We start from the raw sequence: 27914 nt of genomic DNA, 5'->3' as shown, positions 1-27914 counted from the left end.
CACACAAAAAAATGCATAAAGTTTACATTCAATAAAAAATTTAATATACATCTATAAAATCATTAAAACATCAAATTAGTACTCATTTTGATACACTTTGGAAATTTTTAGGTGCCGATGTATCGATGTCATGATGATCTATTATCGGAAACGTTAATGATGAGACGTTACACTGATGGTAAGGAAAGATGAATCTAATATTTTCATTTAGATGCAATTATTTAGGGATTAATTTTGTCCAAAAAAAAAATACAGATATCTTTACATATTGTACGATGCAGAATTACCAAAATTTTAACTTACAGAGAACAATCATAAAAGTATTTTAATAAAGATGTTTAATCCAAAACTTTTTCAGAAAGATGGAAACAGCCGTAAAATAAAATAAACACTGAACTTTATAACAATCTTATAAAGATGACGTACCGTCATAGTAACACCAAGAAACGCCTATATTATTTCCGCAAAGAATGAAAAAGTCAGACTTTTAATAATTATGATTATCTTAATGTTTCATTTTATTTCAAATATGTATTCAGAAATGATAAGTTCATTGGACATAAAAAAAAATAGGTTCATCTGAAAAATATTTGAATTTGTAAATGTAGGTAAAAACCAATTAGATTTTGTGCAGATTGTGTACATTCTCTGATATAAAACTTTACTTCGAACCGCAAGGAGGTTTCCTGTTAATCTTGTAATATCGTATTAAACAAATAGTTACATGACGTACATAACCATACTATAACAAAAAAGAGAACATACAAAAGAGGAACAATAAACTTTTACTGTCATCTCTTATGGGATTTTAATCAGTTCTGATCTACATTAAAAAGATCTTTGAGTTTTCTAATGCGATAAGTCTGATGCGTTCCTTCCAATCTTTTTCGTAACTGATGATGAATAATTTTAGCTTCATCTTTTCTTCCCAGTAAGATCAAACAAGAAGCCTTGCCGTAATATGCTTGCCAAATATAGCGTGTTAAATGTACTCCCTTGTGCTCTTCAATGTTAATCACCTTTTCAAATATTTCAATTGCAGACTCACAGTCATCAGATGTTGCCGACATGCGTAAAACTTTAGCACATTGAATGAAGAATTTGGGCATCTCTACCCACTTATTCGGTTTCTCGTCTTTCTCAATTTTTAGCAGTATCTGTAGGAATTTTTTCATGTCATTCTTACCATCAGACAATACCTCATTTGATTTTGATATTTTATACAGTTGCTGATGATATTTCAATAATAGTCTGAAGCATACACAGTTATGGTACTCGTTTTCTTCAGTGGAGGTTTTCAGTATACCAAATTGAAAATAATGTTCCTGACTCCTCTCCTTAACCTTCCTTATTTCAGATATACGACTTTTTACACTTTCAACTGAAGGTAGTTTATCATCTTTGTTTAGTTTATACGCTTGTTCTCCCCTATCGAAAACAAGGTAACGAAGTAAAGGATAATTTTCGAAATCCTTTCTACGTTTCATCAAATTTGTGAATTCAATACATGTCTCAAATTCAAAATCCCGACCTTTTTTTGCATGTTCGTATAATTTCGCTTCATACAATAACTCGTCTAACGCACTCCCATTGTCAAATAGAATATGCAACATTAATTCACCTAAAAATCCTTTCGATATTAAGTCTAATGGCATCACGAGACTTGGTTTAATTGACAACAGTAAACTATAGTCACTTTGTGTTAAATACCCATGCTTGCATAAAGTTTTGTTGTTGCTTTTCTTTCGTAAAATATGCACATCTCTATCATTTCGATATTTGCCAAAAACGTAAGCTGGGATAAAGTCGCTAGGCATTTTTATTTCACAAAATGATTTGAATGCATCCATTACATTACAAGAGTTCATGTGTGGAATGTCATCAGTATCTGTTCCTAGATAAGGACATCTACTGTCAGCTAAATCTGAGTTGTGACCAATTATGTTTAGGCACAAAGAACGACCTTCCATTAAGTGTTTATGCGCTAAAGGTATATCAGTGGCTTTGAAAAGCAAGGTTTTGCCGATCACATTATTTAAATAGCACAAGAAAATATGTCTTTGTTTTATATTTCCTTGTTCAATTACACCATCATCTTTTTTATTGTCTAGTTGCAGTTGATTTACAACCTTGCGAGCATGATCGAGAAATAAAAAGTTTCTGTCCATGGAAATATCAACACGCACATCAATATCAATCTCAAGACAGAACATTTGAATTAGAAAACATAATCGTTCAATATCAGTTTTTCTGTTTTCGTTTTTGTCAAACACTTTCAAAGCAAGCATAGTTTCTTGATGAAATGAGAGCATATTTCCTTTTGATCTTTTTACGAAATAGCACATAGAATATTCTAAAAAAGAATTCACTATGGCTGCTGCAGCTGTCTTTGCTATACTTTTATCTGCCGAATAATGACGATAACAAATTTCTATTATATCTGGCCATAATGCTTTATAATCTAAATAGCGCAATAGCATGATTACTTCTGTTATATCTTTGAATTGTTCTTTTAATTCACCAATTATGCTTTTGAAAGAAACTAGTAAAGAAGGAATAACATTTTTACCAAGCTGAGCAGTGAAAGTTTCGTCACACCTTTCATCCACTTCTTTTAATATGTCAAGATAATACTCTACGCTCAAGTTAAGCTTTCCAATATATTCTCGAGCTGAGTTCACAGTAATCGGCAAATCACCTGTAGCTTGTACTAATGTATCAATACTTTTGTCCGTTTTTTCTTTGAAACACTCTGTTTTTCTGAAAAAGGACAGGTATTCCTCTCTCGACATGCCATTAAAATGAATTTCTTTTCGTTTTGTATCAAAGTTACTCAGCAAATTATGTGTAAGTGTTGTGATAATTATTTTAATCCGTTTAACATCACGTATAAGTCTGAATATAAGGCCGTACAGTGGATCTGAATCGATATTTTCAAAACGAACATCGTCAATAAACAAAAGATATGAGAATTCAGACCGGCTTTTGTGATTAAAATAGTTCACAAGTAAAGATGCAATATCCTTGAAGAATTCAACTTCATTATTGCTACATTCTTGCGACAGTTTTAACGATAACAACCTTGCAAGTGTTTTCATTGAATCTTTCATAGTGTCTTTTGTTGTTGCAGTCAGTTTGCCAATAATGAAGTACTTGTCTTTACATTCCCAGCAAAATTTGTAGGCAGCCTGTGTTTTACCTGCACCATTTGGACCTGAATGAATAAGCAATTATAGGCAGTTGATAAAATCATTATTCAAAGTTTACCATGTTTGGTATATCAAGTGTGGTGAAATAGAAATTTCTTTTTATACGAAATAATTACAATTTTTATTCGCAATTACTAATTTTTCATGAACGTTAGTTATTGTTACACTTAACTAAATCTTCGAAAATTCATTGATATTATTAGTTTACCTTAATAACATTACCAATCAGGATAGACATTAATAAATATCCAAAACCTGAAGAAAAATTAAATGCCTATAAATAAGGTAAAGTTTCAGTGTACCTGAAAAAGCGCGTACTTGGCGCAAAATTAAAAAAAATAGTTTCTTTACTAGCACTGGGTCAATTGCTTTGCTAGTTGATTGTTAAAGTATCATAAGGGTATCATCAGCTCAAAAGTCAGCGCCTCGAGTTATAACATATGTAAGGGAGAATCTGTTAGTCTACATATATCATACTCTGATAGAAATTAAGAATGGAAATGTGGGATTTGTCAAAGAGACAACAACCCGACCACAGAGCGGAAAATTTCATTAGGCCACCTCGGTCTTCAATACAGCAAGAACATCCCGCACACAGAACAGCAGTTTACTACTATTGCCTTTAATGAGAATGCATAAACAGTACGAGGAATAGAAGATAAAAATGAACCCGATTTTAACTACACAAGCTTATCCATATTGTTTAAGATTCAAGTTCACATGCAATACATGTAACCCTATCCAGACACATTGTTATAACTCTGAAGCTCCTTAATGTTGTTAATATTCATAAAGAGTAGTAGCAAATCATTGATTTTAGCCGTCTGTGTATCAAACCCTGATGCTCGTGTTACAAAAATTCTGACGTAAATATACTCGTAAGTCATGAATATTTCAGTACAAGTTACGATCATTGTAAGATGTTTTGTGAGACCCAATATCCTCCCGCACTTGAGTCCACCACGCTACCACATAATCACCATTGCATCTATGCACATTGAAGATACTAAACATGTACCTTCATGCATATTAAAAACATTTTACACAAGAATATTTGTTTATAATTTAGTTTTGGATGTAATGCGTCTTATGATTGGTTTACTCGTTTTGTTTATCATATCATAGACTTTTTGTGATGTGACCATGACGTCATCAACGTTTTTCATCATTTACGCCGTTTTAAAATGGAATTAACAATTAAATTATAAGAAATAGATGTAATATTTTGTCAGTGTATTCGAAATAACATAAACAATGTGGTACAAACTGTTAAATAACCCGCTACGCGCGTTAATCAGTGTGCACCACATATTTTATGTTATTTCTTCGTAGACATAAAAATATTACAGTCATTCCTTAAATATGATAGTGTGTTCCCTCATAATATCACATGGAGACGGATGAACAGTCAGACGTAAAGACAAGAAAATATAATGCACCCTTGCTGTCAAAATTCGGTAATAACACTAAAACGATACTACTTAATAAAGCTGCCATTAAATATTTCATAAATACCCGCGTTTTCAAACGTACTTGAATAAGTTAAACCTCAAAACATTTCATATCAGCAATTTGTTATCAATGAAGTAAACTATTCTACACAAACCTTCTACAAACCATGATTCATAAAAGTAACAAAAGAGTAGTTGATTGTAATTTAATGAAATGTTATTAAATATGTTACTATATACGCCCTTGAATTTTTACTAGATAACATTTTTGTTCGCCTTGGGGATTCCGTATATCGTCAGATTATCGGAATTCTAATGGGGACTAACTGTGCACCACTTAATCCGGACCTGTTTTTGTATTGTTATGAGTTACAATTTATGACAAAAATAAGCAAAGACCCATCGAAACAACATCTGATAAACAAATTTAATAATACTTTTAGATATTTGGATGATATGTTGGCTCTCAATAATGACGACTTCAGTATGTATATTAATGAAATATATCCTGTTGAACTTACTTTAAATAAAGCTAATACTAACAATGACCACTGCCCTTTTCTCGATCTTGATATCTATATCACTAATGGAAAGCTGAATACTAAAATTTATGATAAAAGGGATGATTTTTCATTTCCTATCGTTAATTATCCGTTTTTAGATGGTGACGTTCCCTTGTCACCATCTTACGGTGTTTATATATCTCAACTTGTACGATTCGCTCGTGTATGTAATAATGTTTTAGATTTTAACGAGAGATATTTATGTATTACTGAAAAATTATTACACCAGGGTTTTCGATATCACAAACTAGTCAAAACATTTACTAAATTTTATCATCGGTATAAAGACATCATTCGTAAATATAACTCAACATGCAATTTTTTATGGAAATATTCTTTATAAAGCACAAAGGTGTCAGTATTCACCTCAAAAACTTACAAAACCTTTGAATAGACTTATTAAGAAGGGATATAATTACGATACTGTTGTCAGGTCATTAAAGATTGCATATTTTGGCGTTAATATTGAGTCACTGATAAGGTCTTTGCATCGGAACTAAACACATTTATTCTAAAAACAGTTGTTGGCATGACACGGGTTATGTTCTTCTCATATATGTTATGATGGTATGATACTAAACCCCTAACGGGAAGGATTGTGCCTGATGTTCATATGATGAAATCATAATCTTTTAGTCAGTTTAATTGAAGTCTGGAGCTGGCATGTCAGTTACTGCTAGTAGTCTGTTGTTATTTATGTATTATTGTCATTTTGTTTATTTTCTTTGGTTACATCTTCTGACATCAGACTCGGACTTCTCTTGAACTGAATTTTAATGTGCGTATTGTTATGCGTTTACTTTTCTACATTGGTTAGAGGTATAGGGGGAGGGTTGAGATCTCACAAACATGTTTAACCCCGCCGCATTTTTGCGCCTGTCCCAAGTCAGGAGCCTCTGGCCTTAGTTAGTCTTGTATTATTTTAATTGTGTACAATTTGGAAATTAGTATGGCGTTCATTATCACTGGACTAGTATATATTTGTTTAGGGGCCAGCTGAAGGACGCCTCCGGGTGCGGGAATTTCTCGCTACATTGAAGACCTGTTGGTGACCCTCTGCTGTTGTTTTTTATTTGGTCGGGTTGTTGTCTCTTTGACACATTCCCCATTTCCATCCTCAATTTTATTTAAGATACATCTTCATAAGTTCTGAATTAAAACTTAGATAACAACAGATTTCATTTATTATTTGTTTTAAACCTATTTTATTTTATATAGTGGATTTAGGAGTACACGATTTGTCAAATGAAATTATCATGTATCATAAACCTGTATGGAGCTATTTTCTCTTAGAACGACTGGTTTTTTTTTATTTAAGAATCAACCCGGTCGATACTAAGTTTCAATAAAAGAGGGACGAAAGATACCAAAGGGACAGTCAAACTCATAAATCTAAAATAAACTGACAACGCCATGGCAATAAAATTGTCATCAAGCATTCAATCATCACCTGTGAAAGGTCATTATTTTCCTTGATTAAAATGCAAACTATAATTCATAATAGCCTTTTGTTCGTTTAATAGTTATCGTGTTTGTTGTATAAAGGCATAACCAATCTTTTCACCCGTTTTTTAAACTGATCATGAATTACAACAAATTGTTGTGGACGCACATTTTAACTATCGAAACAAATAATGTGAAATTTTGTTACTTTATCGCTACATTAATTTAAAGGGATAATACTTGAGTTAATTTGATAATCCTTAACTCCTCATACTAGTGACACTTTTAAACAAGACAGATTTAACACATTTGTGTGTAGAATTTAAAAACTCTATTTGAGTCAAACTGTTATGGAAATCATATATTGACTTATGGATATTCGGTTTTAGTGTTATATGTATATGTTAAACTTTCTCGTACTTTATTCGTGTCTGCTCTGAATTGTACCTATATCGTTTACTCTTTAAGATGTGTTGTTATTCAAAAGTGAAGAGAATCAAAATTTCTGAACAGTTCGCTAAAAATTATCTGCTTTTCGCCATGGAACGTTACGAAACAACTTAGTTCATAATAAGTTACTTACAAAGTATCTCGTATTTTTCAAACACCGTAAACATTTATTTTTGTCTTCATGCATTGCCAGTGATAGTTCTGTTCTAACTGGATAATGATTGCTAAAGCTTATATCAAGATTGTATTGAGTTGTATTTCACGTAACAAATGAGCCTATGGTGAATTAAAACCAGAACACATTAGAAAAAAATTATTTCACTTTCTTGTGATTTGTAAAATAGGATGCAAATCCTACAAACCTTCGCAGAAAATTATATTGTGTGACGGTATGTAAATTAGATAATGAAAACTTTATTGTTATCCTTGTCGTATAACACGACTTGGGATTTGAAGAAAGTTGGAGCATACAATTTGAAAATGAATATATATGGAAACTAAATAAAGTTTTTCTATATTTTGCATTTAGTTATAAGGCAATTCTTTAAATTTGCCAACTATTACATTTTGGAAGCAATAATTAACCGTTGATCAAGTCATCTCTAGGAGCGATTAAGAAGATACAAATTAGAATTCAAACAAATATAAGATGTTCTCAAGAGCCTGATTTGCTCATCTGTCACTTTTTACTGCTAATATTTCATTAATGATTATGTTTGCTTTTCAATATTTATTAACGAGTGGCTTAAACATGGCATTTTACATTTTTTTGTATCTGTCATATTTTCTTTAGATCGAATTTCGCTGAACATTTTTGCGGTTTGCAGTTTAACTTGATCTTCAATATTTTTCAAGGTGATCACTAAAAACTGCATAATTTCCTTAAAATTGACAAATTAAAAAGTAGCAACCTTTAAATGGGTTGTTCGGTTCGGCTGAAAATTTCAGGGTTGATAGATATTGACCTATTAAACATTTTTATCCAATTAAGATTTCTAAATGAGTATGGAACATCCATTTAAACATAATACTAATTTGAATTTGATTTTTTTTTCTTACGTTTTAAATAATTACAGCATCAATCATATGACGTCTATGAAGAAAAGCAACCCATTAAAAATGTAAATATTGACAATTTAAGAACAGGTATTGATAGTGGTTACACCGATGGAACGAGAACAATAAAAAGATCTTTCCCTTAAGAAGATTGACATACTCAATAATAAAACATTGCATGTTAAGACACTGAGGAAAAATATTTCAAAACAACGGTCGTACATTTTAAAGAAAGTTAAACCGTGTGATTAGATATGTAAATGCATATACATGTTGTTTTATTTTTATTATTTATCTAGAAAATTACATTAGAAGTTTAAACAAGACGTTAATTTCCTGAGTATTCCACATAGCTCACAGAAAGTAACAGTAAAAACCATTGTTTCACATCTCCATTTTTGAGTACGCCTGTTGCACTTGTTACGTGAACAATATGGGACTATAATCTATCCTCGAATAAAACAAATAAAAAAATATAAGGATAAGTATTTTTACAAAGAAGTGTTTTTGTAAAAGTTTTACTTTTTTTATCATTTTTTTTAGATGGGCATTAGCTGTCGAGTTCGAATTTACCGATTTGATTCTAATCTTATTTTTGATTTATAACATGCAAAGATATATATTAAAACTACAGAAATTTCCTAACAAACAGTTAACAATGAATGGACTCATTATCTTGTGTCATCATTTCGTATGCATGTGAGACTAGGTGCCATCTAATTATTCAGCGAGATCACCCCGATGACTGCAGAAAGTCATTTAACAAGATATAAGCATCAACATAAAAACAAACAGACAACCAAACACGTTCAATTTTATATCGACGACGTCTGATCGCATCCATGCTGTGAAGTAATGGTTTAGGTATATAATCGTTTTACCTGTACAAAAATATTGTTTTTGTGTCTCGACTAGTAAAAAAAAACGGTTATTCCTGTTTTCTATTTTGTTTCACTTTTCAAAATTGACATTTTTTTACTTTTTTAACGGTATGGTAATCACATGCGGACCCGTCTTTATTGAAGGTCAAAGCTGTATAAATTCGAATTCAAACGAAATATATTTATTGACTTGCAAATTGAAAAGGTTGAAGCAAATTTGCTGTTAATAGCTTACGAGTGAGTCTTTAAAATATATTGTCTCGATTTCTGTGCATGTAAATGTGGTATTCTCAATGTTTTTGAATTTACGGTTTACATCGGGATAAGTTCTCTTCGAATTTGCTTAGTACTCTGTTATACGCGTAGTAACATTTTAAAACCGATTTTATACAAAGCACCAATAGCCCGTACTCATCGAATGGAATGATAACATTATATTGCAATTTCGTTTTATTTCAATCTATGTTCAATGTTTACCAGAACATGTTTTAATGAATTTGCAATTAATAGCGACCTACTAAAACGGTACATCTATTAAATATATCAAGTTTTCAATGTGAATAAGGAAGGGAGGTAATATTTAGACACTTCAAAATGATAAAACTCCTTTTTATAACGTATTCGCTAAACCAAACGGACATACAATGTTATACTCTGTCGTTGATTGAATCACTGCATCAATATGTTTTATTGGAAAACTGTCTGACAAGGAATTGATCGTGTGCTTTAATTCGTCGCTGTATAATTTAGGAAAACGCACACTGTATATGGCCATCAAATCGATTTGAAATCAGTGAAAGAAAACTATAATCTTAACATATATATATTCAGGGATATTAAATCGACTTTACCTATCAAAGTTATCAATCGTGTTTCTGGATTACAATCAGCCAACCTTATTTCTTCAAGTTGTTTTACTTCTTGGAAATAAGGAACAACAGCCATCATTCCCAAACTTGCATCTGTCCAGTTTACTGAGAAAAAAAAGATAACGATGTAATGTGACATTTTGATGAGACCTCTCACTAAATATTTTTCCGTTTTTATACACTTCCTTTATTGAAAGCTAAGCCTAAATCAATACATGGGCATAATGAATAAGTTTTAAGATATACAAACCGTACAACGGATCAGTGTAGGGCAAACAGAAGTATTACAGTTTCCCTGCTTCAGGTTTGTCATCAGTGTTCCAAAGGCAGGAGCAGGAAGTCAACATAGTAACGATGTGATTGGATGTAAAGGTGTAGTTTTTTGTATTTAGTTATGAATAAGAATTAGTCTGTAGATTAACAGTATAAACTTTGAAACACATTGAAATATTTTCTTGAAAATCATTCGAAAAGGCTGCATGGATTTCATTAATTTGGTATAAAATTATGATGAGCGTGAACACGATAGAAAAGCTCCTATAAAAAATGGCCAAGCTGCCATTTGAATTCAATTTTTATAACAGAATGATTAAGTACTGATATCACAAAAGCCTATTTCTTCCAGGTCTTTATTATAACTTGTGATAAATTTAGATTTTGTTAGTAGTGTCGCCTATGTAAGAATTATCTTATCGTTTTCCATATACCGAAGATAGCTAGGGAAATCAAAATCAATCGCAGTTTAATATTAGCTTTAGTGTATAAAATGAACCAACCTCTTTTGTATTTGTTTTAACCTTCTGCAATGATTAATGCATTTTGAAACATAAAAAATCAAGTTGGGACAAATATTCATTTATGTCATGACATATTTGCCTTTCTGGCTGTGCAATGCATCTTTTAAGTATTTCCCTAGACATAATCTATCTAAATCGGAAACTGCTTGTGTAAGTTTGTACTGTTTATGGAGTACGGAATTATATGTAAAATAGAAGCATTTTCATTGTAGTCTATCTGATGTAAACAGAGGCTTAATTGTGGAAAAATTTAGATAAAATGTATGCCCTCCTGTATAGGTATAGAACCACTAATTCAGGCCCGGTCGGAAAGAACATACAAGAAAGTAGTAAATATTTTAAACAAAATACTTCCTACGCATAGCTGTATCTTTGTCAATAACGGTAATGTTTGGGTAGTTTTAGTAACAAATGAAAGCGTGTGGACTTCTGATCACTTTGGAACCCTTGTTGAAATGAGTGTTGTTTATTAGTAAAAATGTATATGCAATTTTGATAAAAGGGCTCATTTGGCTTGTTGTACAGTTCAGACGTTCCTGATTTTGTGCTATCAAACTTCCGGGAACCAGTACGTTCTAATATGCAATTAAAGGTATCTTCATTTTTTCAGCACAAGTCAAGATAAGGTACAGTTTTGACATGAAATCACTGCCAATGTATTTAAACTTAAGACAAAGTAGCCATTTATACTTCAAATTGCAGAACTTAACATATAAAGCAATGGGGCTATGAATTAGTGGTTTACCTATAAAGAATTTTTAATATTCTTGGCAGTTCATGTAGTAAATTATCAATAGTGCTTGATTATGTAATTTTTATCTTTTGATATTATACATAGAATTTAGAATGGAATAAATTTGAGATTGGAACAAAATCTATTTTTCTTTTTTTTTCTTTTTGAAAGGACTATTTCTAGAAACGAATATTCCAAGGGACATAACTCAGCTTTATTATGGATAATTAGAGGTAACAAAGGTAACTTCACAACATTGTTGTTTTGATTAAATGTTAATTTAATATTTTCAGCGTGTATCATCTTTGTCTTCATCAAGATAAAATTTTGGATTTAAGCACGACTAGCTCTAAAATTTCGGACCAAAATATAAAGCATGGAGTGGAGTCAAGTATGAGGTTGCTTTTGCCGAATTTAATAACATAATATGTTGGAATGACTTTCCAATTAGAAAAAAAATCCTTTGTAGTTAATCTTTTAACTCATGAAATTTGTAATGCATATAAGAAATTATCAATGTCTTTTAAAAAAAAATGTGTGGTCTTTGTTTAGGGTTGAACATTTTGCTTTTTCGTGTTTCTTGTTCCATTGTTAACAAGTTTTTCGAAGTCTTTGGTGTAGATTCGGGGTATGGAAACAACTCATACTATAAAGTTAAGATTGGGTAATTTTAGGATCTTAACAACTTTATTTGCCCTATAATAGTTTAATTTCTTTTTTCTTGATAAATAATATGTTTTTATATTTCATATGTCACATTTGTCTTTATCTTACCCCAATAGACACCTAAAATTGTCATTGATTCTTTGTTCCAGTGTATTTTCTCAAATGTTTCATTACAATGTTGGAGACTAACCAACCATATACATTCTGTTTTAGATTTATTGAGTTTTTAATCATAAACTATTTTGAATATTTCAATTAGTTTAATTGCTAGGCCAATTTCGTATCCAAAATTAAAAAAGTGAGTTGTGTCATTCGGCCATAGGAAACATATTAGACTTTCAAGTTTGATTTGAAAAACATTTTCTCAGAATCTGGTCTTATTCCGTCTACAGGATTTCAACTACTTTAATAGAATAATAATAAAAAAAATAACGGACATCCATGGACAGCAATCATTGGTTCCTTGAAGTAGAATGTAGGCCTCTTAAAAGACTGTGATTCGTAAGGCACCCTTACGTATAATTTTCTAAAAGTTTTAATCCACTTTAAGAAGGTGTCACTCATTCAAAGATTCGAATACTTTGGAAAAGTCGATAAACAATAAGCTCCATTTAATTGGGGTTTTTTCTGAGTAATCTATGTTATCTTAATTCTATTAATTGTTAAAACCTATATAGATTTTTTCAATAAATATAAATAGTTTCGGACAACATCACCTTTAACCGGTGCACCAAGGCTTAAACAATACGATTAGTATCGCCATTCAATAGAGTTACATGTATGTGTCTGTAGTTATCAAATTATAATGGATCATTACTTTTTAGAGACGGGAGACAACACCATATTTTACGCTGGTAAAAATTCCAAAAAGGGTCATACATACAATTCAGAAAATGTAATTTTTACTTTCAGCAACTTTCTGTTTGCATAAATTATGCTATGTCTTAAATCTGGGCAATATATCAATTCTTTCAGCATTTATATTGCTTTTCTCCTCTAAGTAAACTAAGTGTTGTGATTTGGTTTACTCCATATATCAATAAATTTATGATTTTTAATAAGCTGTTCTAATTTATCAACGGGTTTATTTTGAATATTAGAACAAATGCCTTTTCTATAACATGATGTTAACGTTTTCGTCATATCATCCCCACACCTTTATCATTATTCCTGAACGATAATTCATAGTCATATTATTGATTTTTTGGAAAACAAATAGTTTCTGGTAACAATTGTCCTTTATCCATAGTTTATGACAAGTCTTTTTTCATTTTTACTTTTGTCCTAAGCCTTGACAGTTTAAGGAAGATACATTTCACTGGTTATAGATGTAATTAATTCTATATAAATATGCTTTACACAACAAAATCACAATTTAATAAATATATATATCAACAATCTATTGAACTTGAACGACGTTCATATACATTGTATACAGTATCTTAATAATTCCAAACTTTGTTTAAACATCAGACAATATTTTTAGAACTTTTATCTGCATATATAAACAAACCATAAATTAAACATATATTTTAAAGACTGCATCAACTAAGTACGTGTTAGGTCTGTTTGATTCATGTACTTATGCAATCTATAAAGAATATTATAAAACATCACAAACATGTTTAATCCTGTCATATCATTTGTCTAAAAGTCTTCAGAGTAAGGAACCTGTAATTCATTGGGTTTCGTTTGTTGCCGCCTGTTGTACTTGTTTTTCGTTATTGTTTTAACATGCAGCTTGTTTGAAGCTTCACCTACAGTTGCTTAAATCAACCTAATTTTGGGTTCTGTTGGAAATTTTTCTCAAAAGTAAACATAACACACCTCCTTATTTCATATCTATAGAATTAACAGAAAGTTCATTTTGTAAAAAACTATTTTAAAATAAGATAAAAATCTGTTTAAATCGATTTGTTGGAATGGTATTGTGAAGAGTCAAAAAGAAATAACTGTCAACAAAATTGAAATAATCACTAAAAGCACATAATTTTTCTGAACTTCTACAGATTTTACAACACTCAAGAAAATTAGGAATTCTATTATTTCTTTTGTAATATATGTTTTTATAAAAAAATCTACTACGTTCTTTTATAGTAGTCATGAAACTAGTTCAGCGGAATTTGGCAATGTAAGCAGGTAAAACAATAGAATATTCAAGACTTTCAAAATTAGGTCAGTTGTATTCATAAATTAAAAGGTTGATATGCATAAAGATCGAAATGTGACATTTGATTTTACAATGAAGACACGAGTTTACCGATCTTATAAATTCATTAAGAGTGGAAAAATCAAATAAACCAACAAAACCTGAGGTTTTCGTAAATAAGTTAATAACAAAACAATAAGAAAATGTTGTATTATAATACAACCCTCAACCAGCGAGCAATGATATAGAAGTTAGCAACTATTGGTCATTTTACGGTCATCAAAAATTACCAAAACAAATACATCATAGCAAGCTATAAAAGTTTCAAAAATGACAAATGTAAAACAATTCAAACGAGAAAACTAACATCCCGATTGATGTACAAAACAATGACAGAAAACTAACAATAATATCTGAATTTCGGGTTCTGAATTGCAAAATACTAAAATGGAAATCGTTATAAAATATCAAACAATGTACAGGTTCAAATGTAAACGAGTGAAAATACTTATCATAATTAAGCCCACAAACATGACTAAAGCAAAAGGAAAATTATTCATCAAGTACCTTTAAATGCTTCTTACCATTTATTTCTAAATCCTTATCAATACTTGTTTCCATTTTGCTTTCGATTTTCTGTAGTTGAGTTGGTTTGTTATCAATTTCATCTGAAACCAAATAAGTTTGTGACATTGTACATGTACCTGGTTAAGTTTAGTTTCAAAACGTTCCACGGCAATCGTAGCATTCCATAGTAAAGAAAGTATACTCATTTCATTACTTTGCTTACAAATTTTGGTAATCGTAGCATTCCATAGTAAGGAAAGTATACTCATTTCATTACTTTGTTTACAAATTTTTGTTTCATCAAAATTGTTTGCGATGCAAACAACCGTTTTAAAAAAAGGAGAACACTCCTAAATTTACAAAATTGACAGCATGGTAAATTTGACACAAAAAAGCAACAAAATTGTATAAAACATTTTTTTGGTTAAATCTATCCAGTTTGGTCGGCTAAATATTATAGAAAGTAAGAAAACATGTCTAATTGTGAAACTGTGATTTTTTTTCTCATGATAATAGCTCAAAATGGATGAAAATGAGAAAACCATCAGATTTTTAGTACTTTCAAGTGACCGTAGCATTAAAAGGAATGCACCACCATGCACTAATTGCTTCTTTGCCAATCATTTATGTAAAGTTAAGAAATAAAGTAACTTCCAAATTTGTTCATTGTTCATAAATTTAATTATTGCAATACGCTAAAATGAGTGCCATGGTTGTCGTTTTTTTTAGAAGTCTCAAACATATACATTGAAATTTGTTATCAAGTCAAAATACGTATCAAAATTAAACACACAAAATCAATAGCTAAATTGGTCACCAAATACCTTTAAATGTTTCTTACCATTATCAGTACACTGATTCTCATTCAAGTCTGGGTCTCTTTGAGTTAATATTTCCATTTTGCTTTCGATTTTCTGTAGTTGAGATTGTTTATTTTTAACGTAAACTGAAACAAAATGATAATATCATATGACTTTGCACTATGTGACGTTTAGTTTTGAAACGATCGACGACGTCACTGGTGGTTCTTGTGTGGATGGAATGCACTTCTGACGTGTTGAAATTTTCAACTTGTTGCCTTTTGTTGGCTGTTGTTCGTGTGTTTCTTTGACGATTGTGTTCTCCAATTTGTTTATATTGTGGTCCTGTGGTGTTGAGTTGTCGTTTTGGTGTTATGTTTCGCGTGGCTATGAGGGGGGAGGTTTGGCATGCCACAGGGCCAGGTTCGGCCCGCCATTTTTTTCTTTGGAGGTGTCCTGTGCCGGGTCGTGAGCGTGGCCGTTGTTATGTTGTGGTTCGTTTCTGTGTGTGTTGAATTCTGGCGTTGCGTCGTATGTTTTCTCTTGATTTTGAGTGTAAATTCACATTGCGATGGGACGTGTCGCGGTGCTTGTCTGTCCCAGGTTCGTGTGTTTGGTTTTGGTGTTGTGTTTGTTTTTCACGTGGGATTTTGTCTGATGCTTGGTCCGTTTCTGTGTGTGTTGCATTGTGGTGTTGTGTCGTTGTTCTCCTCTTGTGTTTGATGCGTTTCCCTCGGTTTTGGTTTGTTGCCCCGATTTTGTTTTTTGTCCATGGATTTTTGAGTTTGAACAGCGGTATACTACTGTTGCCTTTATGTAGCAATACATAGTAAAGACAGAACACATCCCATTACTTTGTTTACAAAATGTTGCTATCGACAAAAAAAATTGCAATGACCATATCAGTGTGATACATGTAGCGCATGATCTGCTAACCTCATCACCTCAGATCACCCAAGGTTTTGGATTTAATTAATTTTGTGTTTTGAATATAGTTTTTTGACAGTCGTTTCCTGGTCCTTTATTTGGTTGAAATCCAGCTGATTTTGTCAAATTTCACAAAAATCTCTTATTTTGACCTTTTTTGGGATGTAAAAATCAACGTGTTAGAATTAAACTTTGACAAAAACAGTTCTGTTTAACTTTCTCACATGTCTTTAAGGCAACTTAAAGCATTTATTGTCTTGTAACTATGAACTTTATAATTGGGGCCAAATATGGCCCTTACCGAACTTACTCCTTTACGCAACAGTAATTTACCGATGTTCAAATATTATAAATCGACAAAAAAGACGTATTAATGTAACTAGAAAAAACTGAGTCAATCGTATGTATTCCAAAATGAGCAGGACTGTTTGTTTGATGGGTTTTGGTTGTGTTTGAAAAAGGAGCGTTGTCTGTATTTAAAGATAATGAAAACCAGGCTATTACTTCGATACGCCCGATGAGCGTTTAGTCTATATAAGACTTATCAGTAGCGCTCAAATCAAAATATTTAGAAGGTAAATCAAAAAAGAAGAAGAAGAGCATTTAATATTGAAAAGTACTGAATATATGCTCCAAAGTCAAGTCATCAAATAAAAACTATACAATGATAAGACTAAATAGAAAATATAATTCAAACAACTTACTAAGAAAACATAGTAATATTGTAACTACTAATAAAGCTGTGAGGAATACAGAAACCATAACTAAAAATGGGGTCTTCCATTTACCTGTGAAAAATAAAAATGATGGAGTAATGATTAAATTCATTTACTAATTTCAAACTAAATCAGCCAAATAATATTTTTTCAGTCATATACACAGCATAGCATATTACAAGAAATAAAGTTATAAGAAACAATAACTTTTATATAACATATTATTAGTTATGGGAAAATGTTGTTGTTCTCTCGCTCTCTCTCTCTCTCTCTCTAAAGAGCGGACTTATATATTCGTAACATTCCTGTCCAAAAAGGTTTTTCCTTTAAGAGCATTAGTTTATATAATTGATGTGGCGGCTCTTATGGAGATGGTTGATAGTCTATCTTTTATCTACAGATATCACTTAGCTGTAAATGGAGGTTTCGGATTTGAATTTGCCAGCAAGGTGGGTTCATAATTTGATCTTAATGAATGGCTAGTCAATTGACATTTCGGAACTGAATTTATCACATCGAATTTGTAATTACCATGAACAACATGACCAGTGGAACATCTGACGCACGATATGTGTACCTTACTTGTCTGTAGTACCTCGTATCCCCCGTTTGTTGGTTCTGTTGGTGTTGCTTGTTATATATTTTCGTAAATATTGTTTGTACACCGTTTTTCATTTCATTGTTTTTTCGTGTTCTGCCTTGGTGTTGTAAAATTTCTGTGACTGATTCATTTGTTTTATTCATATGGCATCTTCGGCCTTAATTTTCTTTTTTGAATAACCTTTCTTAAAGTAAGAGATGGAGTGAAATAGCCTATTAATTTTTTTCCCCTCAAATTGTAGGTAAAAAAAATTGAGAAAGGAAATGGGGAATGTGTCAAAGCGACAACAACCCGACCATAGAGTAGACAACAACAGAAGGCCACCAATGGGTCATAAAATACATTTTGGCAGTTAAAAAGTAAAATCACAAAAATACTGAACTTACAGGAAAGTCAATTCGGAAAGTTCATAATCACATGGCAAAATCAAATAACAAAACGCATCAAAAACGAATGGACAAGTGTCACAATCCTGACTTGGTACAGGCATTTTCAAATGTAGAAAATGGTGGATTAAACCTAGTTTTATGGCGCTAACCCTCTCACTTTGATGACAGTCTCATCAAATTCCGTTATATTTACAATGATGCGTTAACTAAACAGACGCAATAAACAAAATAGTCAAAATATGGGTACTGCAGTCATCATCGTGTAACAATTTTAAAAGGAACAATTTAACAGAAGGTTGATATCTGTTACCATTTCAAAGATACAACCAACCTATGCAACGTAGAATTCATATTATTAATGATATTAAACATGAAGATCATAACTCGAGATCAGTCGGTAAACAAAATGTCTATGCATTTTATAATTCTCCTTTAAAAAAGGCATGGTATTTGAAACAGCTGTATTTACAAAGTGCAACCTGATCATTTGGCGCAGTAAAAGATCCAGCATATTTAAAAAGAATACCATAATACTTGAATCCATTACTCAACTAGTAATTTTTCATTGTAATATAACATGTATGGTTTAATCAATTTCCATGACTTATTGAATATCCTAATCTTTTTTTACTAAATTAAACAGATATTTATTTATCACAACATACTATTTTATTTAATCTATATTTTTTGCTTATATCTCCAAAATAATAATTTAAAGGATTATAAAACATGAATCAAAAGGATATACAGATTTTTTATTGAACCTCCTCTAAAAATCTTAGCCGGATTAGTTTTTAGTGACACCAAAAGGTTTTGAAAGGACTGTTCTCTGTAAAGTTTTTTAATTGATTTTTAGATATAAAAAATATATATATGTTGAAGTCATTAAAAGTTTCAGGTTAATGACTACTTGGTTGATGATAGATTAAGGCCACATCAACACTAAATGGTTATACCACAGGAAGAGCAATTTCAACCAGGTTGACTGTCCCTCTGGTATCTTTCGTCCCTCTTTTTTGATAAATAAATACGCCAAATTTCTAAATGTCTCACATGTTGTGCATGAACTAAGACTCCATAAAAAAAATGAGCAAAATCGTTAAGTATATATTCGAAAACTGGATACAAAAATATGTTAAACAGATATTTAAATTTTTTCCTTATATCAAAGTACAACTTCTTCATAAGTTTTTATAGATTTTGTGCACATCAGTATTTAGATGCTATTTTCTGAAAGTGCACCTTTTCACTGATTTCAAAATTGTTTGTTAGTTGAGAGTATTTGTTTTGGTTAAAAAAATCAAGATGTGGTATGATTGCAAATTAGGCAACTCTTCACACAATAGTCGAAATGACATAGAAATTTACAACTTATGGTCACAATACGGCCTTCAATATTTAGCAAAGCCCATACCGCATAGTCGGCTTTCAAAGGCCTTGAAATTGCAAATGTAAAATGGATGTATCTCATACTTTTAAATAATCTTACTTTTTACTGTCTGTTCAGTCTTGTTAGTATGCGATGCTTTTGTACTTGTGTTGTTAATGCTGTAAAATAAAGAAAAGGTATTGATTTTATCATTTACATTATATTTTATTTCTTCTTTTATTTTATAATTTTTTTTTTCTTCATGAATTTACAAGTATCAACATATAGTTATCTTGTGGCACATTAAGCAAGCAAGTGAAAAAAATAAGCATAATAAGCATTCTATGAACTAACACTTAGAAATCTATGGATTAAGTATAGTAATAACATTTTCATTAATATAGTAATAGTAGTGCAAGAAATATATGAGCATACATATGGTATGGTATATCAGTATACAAATAATTTCAAATGCTCATATACATACATGTTTATATTTAATTAATGACCTTAGCCCAGGGGGTCCAGTACAAGTTGTGTTCTTCCACACTTAAGTATTTTAAAGAAATATGTTTCTCTAAAATCAAGTTTTCTTTTATGTAATTTTGAAGACCTTTTATATTAGGTTTTATATCTTGCATCTTACATCTGTAAATAAAGTAATTCGTCAGTAATTCAGTTTATAATTTTCATAAAGGCCAAAAATGACAATTTTCAAATTAAGGGTAATTTCGAAAGAACCTTATCGAAAATCCATGAATTTAGATTGTGCCAAATGTCGGCTACAATATGACAACCCCAAAGTAAATGTTCTATAGTTTCAGGCTCTTCCTTGCAAAATGTACACAAATTACAATTACCAAGCTTCATTTTAAAAAGTAAAGCATTTGTCCCTAAAATATAATGAATAATTCTATATTGAAACCAACATAACCTAGTGTTTTTTGAAACCTTGGTAACACACAAGTGTATTTTTTTCCAATTTTCTACAACTTTGTTAAGAATACCTTCCCATTTTTACCTTGATTTAAAATAGTATACATGTCTTTTGAGCCTTTTTCGGACTTGAAGAAAATATTAATGTTAAAAGGTATAATAGCCTGATGTTTTTTTCTCTCTTTCAGTGTTGATTCCAATGTCTTGTAGCCACTTTTTGTTTAGTGCTAATATAAGTCCATAAAACTGTAGAAACATGGGTTTGAAATGATACATAATAACACGGTAAGAATTTTACATCATTTTATCCTTATCATTTTTTCGGTATTTTATGGTTTTAAGTTTCCTTATAACAAAATGACTATTTTAAAAATAAAACCTACCGATCTCTTATAATACTTGGGTAACTGTATTCCTCAGTGCAAACGTAATCTGAAAAAAATCTTAAATTAATCAATACTTAAAAAGTAGAAAAACAGTACATTTCAACAACCTTTGAATCTATTTAAACTAACAAGGGAGAGTGCTTTCATAATTGGGTGGACCTGGGACGCACTAGTGAACGCCCTGTATTTCTATGTACCCTCAACGCAAATTCCAAGGGGCACATTTGTGGCATACTGATGGGCGTGCGATATCGGACAAATATATACAGTCACAGTAATATCATTAAACTCAGTTTCATAGGCATATCTGGAAAACAAATATTTTACTATATGCATTTTCACTTTCTTTCGACTAATAAGTTTAAATATCATGTTGTTATCTTTCGCGTCTCTTCTTGTATTCCTAATATAAACTACTGTATCACTTATAAGGGAAATGTCCATCCGTGTCAAGATGAGACACTGGCAGCCACAAAATAGAATTGATCTATTTAGAATGATATTGCAAATAAAGACAACAGTTGTATACCGCTGTTCAAAAGTCGATTGAGAGAAAACAAATCCCGGCCAAAAACTAAAACAGATGGAAACACATTAACTATTAGAGGAAAGCAACACAAACAGAAACACTGAAGTGCAACAAAAAACAAACGACAAAGCTACACACAAAACGGTCATCATGGCATTGGAGTAGATTTCTTTATAGTTTATTCGTTTACAGTAGGTTAGAATCTGAGAAGTAAGCAAAACAGTTTAAATGTTCTAACCCGCTGTATTTTTATGTACCTGTTCTACATCAGGAGCCTGTTATTCAGAGGTTGTCATTTGTTGGTGCAGTTTAAAAGTGTTTCTTTTTTTAATTTTTTTTATAAAGATTAGACCGTTGATTTTCCTGATTAAGATGAAGTTTTGTGTCATTGGCACCTATACCATATCTTCTTACTTCTATAAATGGTGGAAGTTAATATATATCCTTACATATTATAACAAATTATGCAGCTTACTAGTCGCATGTATAACCAAAACAGCAGTACTATCATTCAGCTGCTACTTCATATTAAGATGGTAATATGTTTTGTTACATATCTACGATCATTTTCTAGCAATGCATTTTCAATTCGTCATGATCATGTTACAAACTCCCAATTATTGCCACTGTCGCAAGAAAATGACCGTATAACTTATATATGTCCAATACAAACCTGGTGTCAGAACTTGGCGTTTATCACGACATTTCTTCAAATAGCAGGAACAATCTTCATCAAAGGGAAAGCAACTACTCCTTTTTTTTGGTTCAGTTAAAAAGGCATATCCTCTTTTATGATCACAGTGACATGACCTATCCGTTTCTGTTGATCCATTTTTAAATACAAGTTGTCCCTCATCAGTGCAATACGACTTTATATATGTACACTTGTCGCTTTCATTAGATAGAATGCTTCCCGGGGAAAAATTGTCAAAAGCACATTTTTCGGCATCGATATTGCCTTTACGAACTGGTCGAAAACCTAAAACAAAGTAGAAGAAAAATACACAACTCTATGTCAAATATAAAAAGGGATAAAATTAAGCGATATCAATCAACTTAAACAATTTAAAAAAAAAGAGTTTTTCATTAAGCAGTAAAAATAATCTTTCAAAATTGAACAAACCTGACAAAAGATAAAAGTCAAATCCTACTGAAGTTTGTTTTGTTACTTTAAAAAAAATTTCAAAATAACAGAGACAAGAAAGAAATAGAAAGCAATGTATAAAAAAAATCAGCCTTTAAGTTCAAAAATGTTTTTTTTTTCAATTCAGTTCTGTTGGTTTTATGTTGTCGACTATTTTAAATGGTCATACATTATGATAATGTAATGCTAACAACAATAAACTCATTATAGATACCAGGACTAAATTTAGTATATACGCCAGACGCGTGTTTTGTCTGCAAAGACTCATCAGTGACGCTCGAATCCAAAAATGTTAAAAAGGCCAAATAAAGTATGAAGTTGAAGATTATTGAGAACCAAAATTCCTAAAAGTTTTACCAAATACAGCTAAGGCAATCTATGCCTCAGGTAGAAAAGCCTCAAGTGGTATTTCAAATAATTCAAAAATTTTGTCATCAGTAAATTTATAAATATAACCATATCAATGACAAAACATGTCAGCACAAAAAGTGCTGACTACTGGTCTTGTGATACCCTCGGGGAAATAAATCTCCACCAGCAGTGGCATCGACCCAGTGGTTGTAAATAAACTCATCATAGATACCAAGACTAAATTTAGTATATACGCCAGACGCGCGTTTCGTCTGCAAAAGACTCATCAGTGACGCTCGAATCCAAAAAAGTTAAAAAGGCCAAATGAAGTTGACTAGCATTGATACCAAGAACGGTTGTTAATAGTTTTTATCAAGAGTTTGCCAAAATAATGGTGTCACATTTTAATAAATCCTTGCACATAATTTAAGACGCGTTTAAGACGCGTTTTATCTGTTTTCAAAGATAACCACAAGCGGAGTTTGGTAAAAACATTTTTTATTACCTTCAGTTTGAGTTAAATTTGTGAAAAAAAAACAAATATTTAGAACTAATTCATTTATATTTTATGACTTTAGAGGAAAAAAGCATTTGTTTGCTCTATAGTTATCTAATTAAAAAAAAAATCGGTCAGTTCTGATTATATTCTTTTTTACAAATTATCTTTCTTCACGAATAAGCAATCAATGTTCAAGTTTTCGATTTAATGATTAAAATCATCGAGGAAGACATCTTTTTTAAATGTCAACGTAAAAAGTTTGCCATTCCAAGGAGCAAAAGTCTGGTCAATAAAGAAAATATATAATACCTTCTTCTCTTTGTATTTGTATTTGCTTTTAAATTAAATGCATACCTTTTCTATAAAACTTCGGATTCCGGCATATTTCAATATGAATATGAATGTTTTTGTCAAGTATACAATGATAATGGTTTTCTTCAGAACATATGAGCTTTGCTCGTAGTTTTCTATTCATTCCATATGGACATCTCTGAAGATCCAAATGAACATCTGCAAACTAAGCATAGAACTCAATAATTAAAAAAAAAGGTTGATTATATCCAAGATGTAAAAAAAATGTTTACTGAAACAATAATTTGACTGTCATAATTTCTGCAATATACCGTGTGATGAGATCGTATTTAACTTTCCTGGAACGAAGCCTGGAGTTGGAATATAATATTAAGGTAACAGTTGATATTTGATGCTCAAATATCAAAAATCGATAAAGGAGACAAATCAACGTAACACATACACTGAGGGAGTTACATGAATACCTAAAGGAGAAATACAAGGGGATTCGTCAGGGTAAGCGTCTTTTTAAATGCATACATCACCAGTCCTGCGAAACTCAGTGAAAATGTAACAACCGGGAATGGACAAAATTGATAAAATTGAAGATCAGGACACTATACTGAAATATACATGTATATGACTCAACAGCATGAGGTCGAATCCCGACGAGTCAAGAATAAAATTTGCATCCACAAATTTGCAGCTTTAACATTGTTGTGCTTATAATAATAAGTCTATAAGAAGGACTAACCAGCAAATATGTACCGGATCGTCTAGAATAGAATATACTGTGGAGTATAGTAAATAGTCTTTATAAAGCACAAAAATGTCAGTATTCACCTCAGAACAAAACCTTTAAATAAACTTAGTAAGAAGGGATATAGTTACGATACTTTTGTCAGGTCTTTAAAGACTGCATATTTTGGCGTTAAAGATTGCATATTTTGGCGTTAATATTGATTCACTTATAGAGTCTTTGCATCGGAACTATACACATTTATTTAAAAACCAGTTGTTGGCATGACACGGGTTTTGTTCTTCTCATATATGTTATGATGGTATGATACTTAACCCCTAACGTGAAGGAGTGTGCCTGATATTCATATGATAAAGACATAATCTTTAATCAGTTTAATTGAAGTCTGGAGCTGACATGTCAGTTAACTGCTAGTAGTATATTGTTATTTATGTATTATTGTCATTTTGTTTATTTTCTTTGGTTACATCTTCTGACATCAGACTCGGACTTCTCTTAAACTGAATTTTAATGTGCGTTTTGTTGTGCGTTCACTTTTCTACATTGGCTAGCGGTATAGGGGGAGGGTTGAAATCCTCTTGCGCCTGTCCCAAGTCATGAGCCTCTGGCCTTTGTTAGTCTTGTATTATTTTTAATTTTAGTTTCTTGTTTATAATTTGGAGTTTAGTATGGCGTTCATTATCACTGAACTAGTATATATATTTGCTTATGGGCCAGCTGAAGGACGCCTCCGGGTTCAGGAATTTCTCGCTACCTTGAAGACCTGTCGGTGACCTTCTGCTGTTGTCTGTTCTGTGGATGGGTTGTTGTCTGTCTGACACATTCCCCATTTCCATTCTCAATTTTACATATACTTTGTCTGACGTTTTATATATAAGAACAAGAATTAAAAGATAATGGTAGCTTCTTACTATTTTTTTCTGAGACGCTCCTGAATGAAATATGCTTAATATAAATGAAGGAACCAGTCAGGGGGAAAGAACCACAATTGGTAAGCATAGGAATGACTATTTTTGCTGAAAACACAAACAAGTATAATTATTATAATCACTGATGTGCCATTAAGTTCGGCGCCAAGATCGGGATGACACTAGACATGTTATTCGTACGCTGTCCGATGTTACATTGCAACCTAGGCAAAGAGGTTTTTCCCTTTTAAAACAGATTATATTAGGAAAACAACATCAGGATTGAGTAAACCAAACATTTCAATTGTTGGAAAATACACTTATAACATAGTTCTGTATTTAAAATCTTAAATTCTTCGCACTATGCTGTGATAACATTGAAACAATAACTGTAGTTTTAAATTTAAATTTTAAAGTTAAAAATGATGTATGTAAACGGCATTCTTATTTATAGTAAGGATAATTCGACTTTGAAAAACACATCTGTCACTAAGAAGCTCTATTTGATAGATTGATAAAAAAACAGTATGAAAGTTACCAACGAAGATATAGGATTTTTAGCGTCACCTTTTTAATTTTATCAGTTCATATCGCACATAACTATTTTTATTTGATGCATATCTTTGCAATCTAAAAAGTAAAACAAAAAAAAGAATTGTGCAAGCGTCTAAAAAGTAAATTCACAAAAATACTGAACTCCAAGGAAAATTCAAAACGGAAAGTTCCTAATCAAATGGCAAAATCAAATGTTATGATGTTCTGTTTTAACTGTTTTATTGTATAAATTTCAAGATTGTTATAATCTAATGAGTATCATACTGATGAAGGATATGTGTTATCCGAAATATTTATAGATAGTTACATTTAATGTTTCCTTTTTTGTTATTGGTGTTGTTTTGTACACTTTTTTGGCGTTTATATCATTTATTTTTTCGTGTACATATATCGTTACTCGTATCGATCCAGCGCCCTCGTGGGAAAGATCGTTAACTGATATTCAGAGTTTAATATATATATATATTGGCACTCACACCATATATTACTATATCTATGACACTGACATTAGAAAACAAGCTTCATGGAGCCAAAAACTGTGCATGATTGTTGTATTATAGAACCTAGAGTATTATATATATAAACAAAATGTGCAATTTTCTAACAAATATCACAATTGCTCTAGTCGTTAATTTATAACTTCACGCAGAGTATTATGAATGTTATTTCAACGGATCGGGCGGAGCTTCCGTTTTAATTTGCATAAGGACAGTATATTTGAAGATGTGTGTAATAAGGACGATGCCGTTTTAATGATTACTTATTTCTAATCACCTGTCAGTGTAACCAAAGGGATAAACAAGTGAACTGAGTGAATGCTATAAGACGAATAGAGTTGTTAAAAACGTAAATAATGTATATGTATTATAGCGTAGTAATTTGAATACAAGTATATTGCATGTTTTTCAACTCCGTTTTGCAAGAAAATCAACGACTGTGTCTCACTTTTTACTTTTCGAACACACATATAGTGTTTACATATGTTAACCGGATCGATGATCATAACTGGACTCTTCATTGATGACATGCTATTGTATTAGTATTAAATCATAATGATATATTTTATCGTATACCCTATTTGTATATAAAGGTAAAAATTGAGCATTTTGGTATGTTCATCATGTGTTTAATATACCCTTTATTTCATATGCAAACATGTGGAGATAAATCTGTAATATATACTGAAAACTATTTGCCTTTAAAGCAACCAACTTGTCAACTATAGACCAAAACAGTCGATAATGTAAACTAAGAATTTTCGGACTAAAAGGAACATTAACCAGTGGTATGATTGTACATAATTTCTTTTGATCGGTAAATGTTTTGGAAGTATATGTTTAGTTTCCAAGTGAATTCACAAAACATTCTTTAAATAAAAATGATATGTGATTCGGACAGGAACGATGTTTTTCAAAGCTGATCATCCTCAAGGATAACAACATATTTGTCATGGAGGTCGGACAGGTATTAAGCAATATAAAGGTCAACGAAATAAATATGACACCAGTGTTCTTAGTCCATTGCGGTTTTAAAATGTTATTTACAAAGAAACATCAAAATAGGAAGGTATTTCCGACTCATTTACTTTATGATGAACGATTTTGCTTAAATTGATGCCATAGAAAAAACAATTTGGCAATGGAAAGTTTAAGAAATGAACGTTTCTGCAATGTATCTTTTCATTTGCCAACCGGTCTGAAATGTCAGTGACAGTCGATTGTCATATAAGATAATGTAACCGATGAAATATTGTCCGCTGAACGAAACTCATAAATCACATTGTCCGCAGACTTTACATTTTAATAAAATACTGTGCAATACTGGGAAATATTTGCCAGTCCATTATAAATATGACACTTACCAGCAGTAGGATTATGACAGTCCCAAAACCATTCATTCTCGTTAGTGATTATGCATCT

The 27914-nt window shown here is 31.3% G+C and overlaps 1 protein-coding gene across 1 annotated transcript; it reads right to left on the bottom strand.

Moving 5' to 3' along the window:
* Positions 1-27914, bottom strand: LOC143058063 (uncharacterized). The gene is made up of 10 exons (XM_076231528.1): positions 27857-27914; positions 23836-23998; positions 22161-22466; positions 20956-21004; positions 19757-19815; positions 17266-17349; positions 15676-15780; positions 14852-14935; positions 9905-10027; positions 1-3214 (listed from the first exon to the last, which is right to left on the bottom strand). Exons 1-10 carry the CDS (start codon positions 27890-27892, stop codon positions 813-815), a joined length of 3411 nt encoding a protein of 1136 aa, XP_076087643.1. The 5' UTR covers positions 27893-27914; the 3' UTR covers positions 1-812.

This window comes from Mytilus galloprovincialis, chromosome 1, assembly GCF_965363235.1.
Source record: "Mytilus galloprovincialis chromosome 1, xbMytGall1.hap1.1, whole genome shotgun sequence".
Taxonomy (NCBI): domain Eukaryota; kingdom Metazoa; phylum Mollusca; class Bivalvia; order Mytilida; family Mytilidae; genus Mytilus; species Mytilus galloprovincialis.
Note: the sequence above shows the minus strand (reverse complement) of the source record. Positions and strands in the feature narration are given on the sequence as shown.

Bases quoted from the DNA above. Each gene is read 5' to 3' on its own strand.
- LOC143058063 (XM_076231528.1), bottom strand. From the start codon at position 27,892: ATGAATGGTTTTGGGACTGTCATAATCCTACTGCTG. The intron at 17,350-19,756 runs GTAAGATTATTT...TATTTTTCACAG, and splicing joins GACTGAACAGACAGTAAAAA to GTAAATGGAAGACCCCATTT. The intron at 10,028-14,851 runs GTAAGAAGCATT...TTTTTTTCTCAG, and splicing joins TAAGGATTTAGAAATAAATG to TAAACTGGACAGATGCAAGT.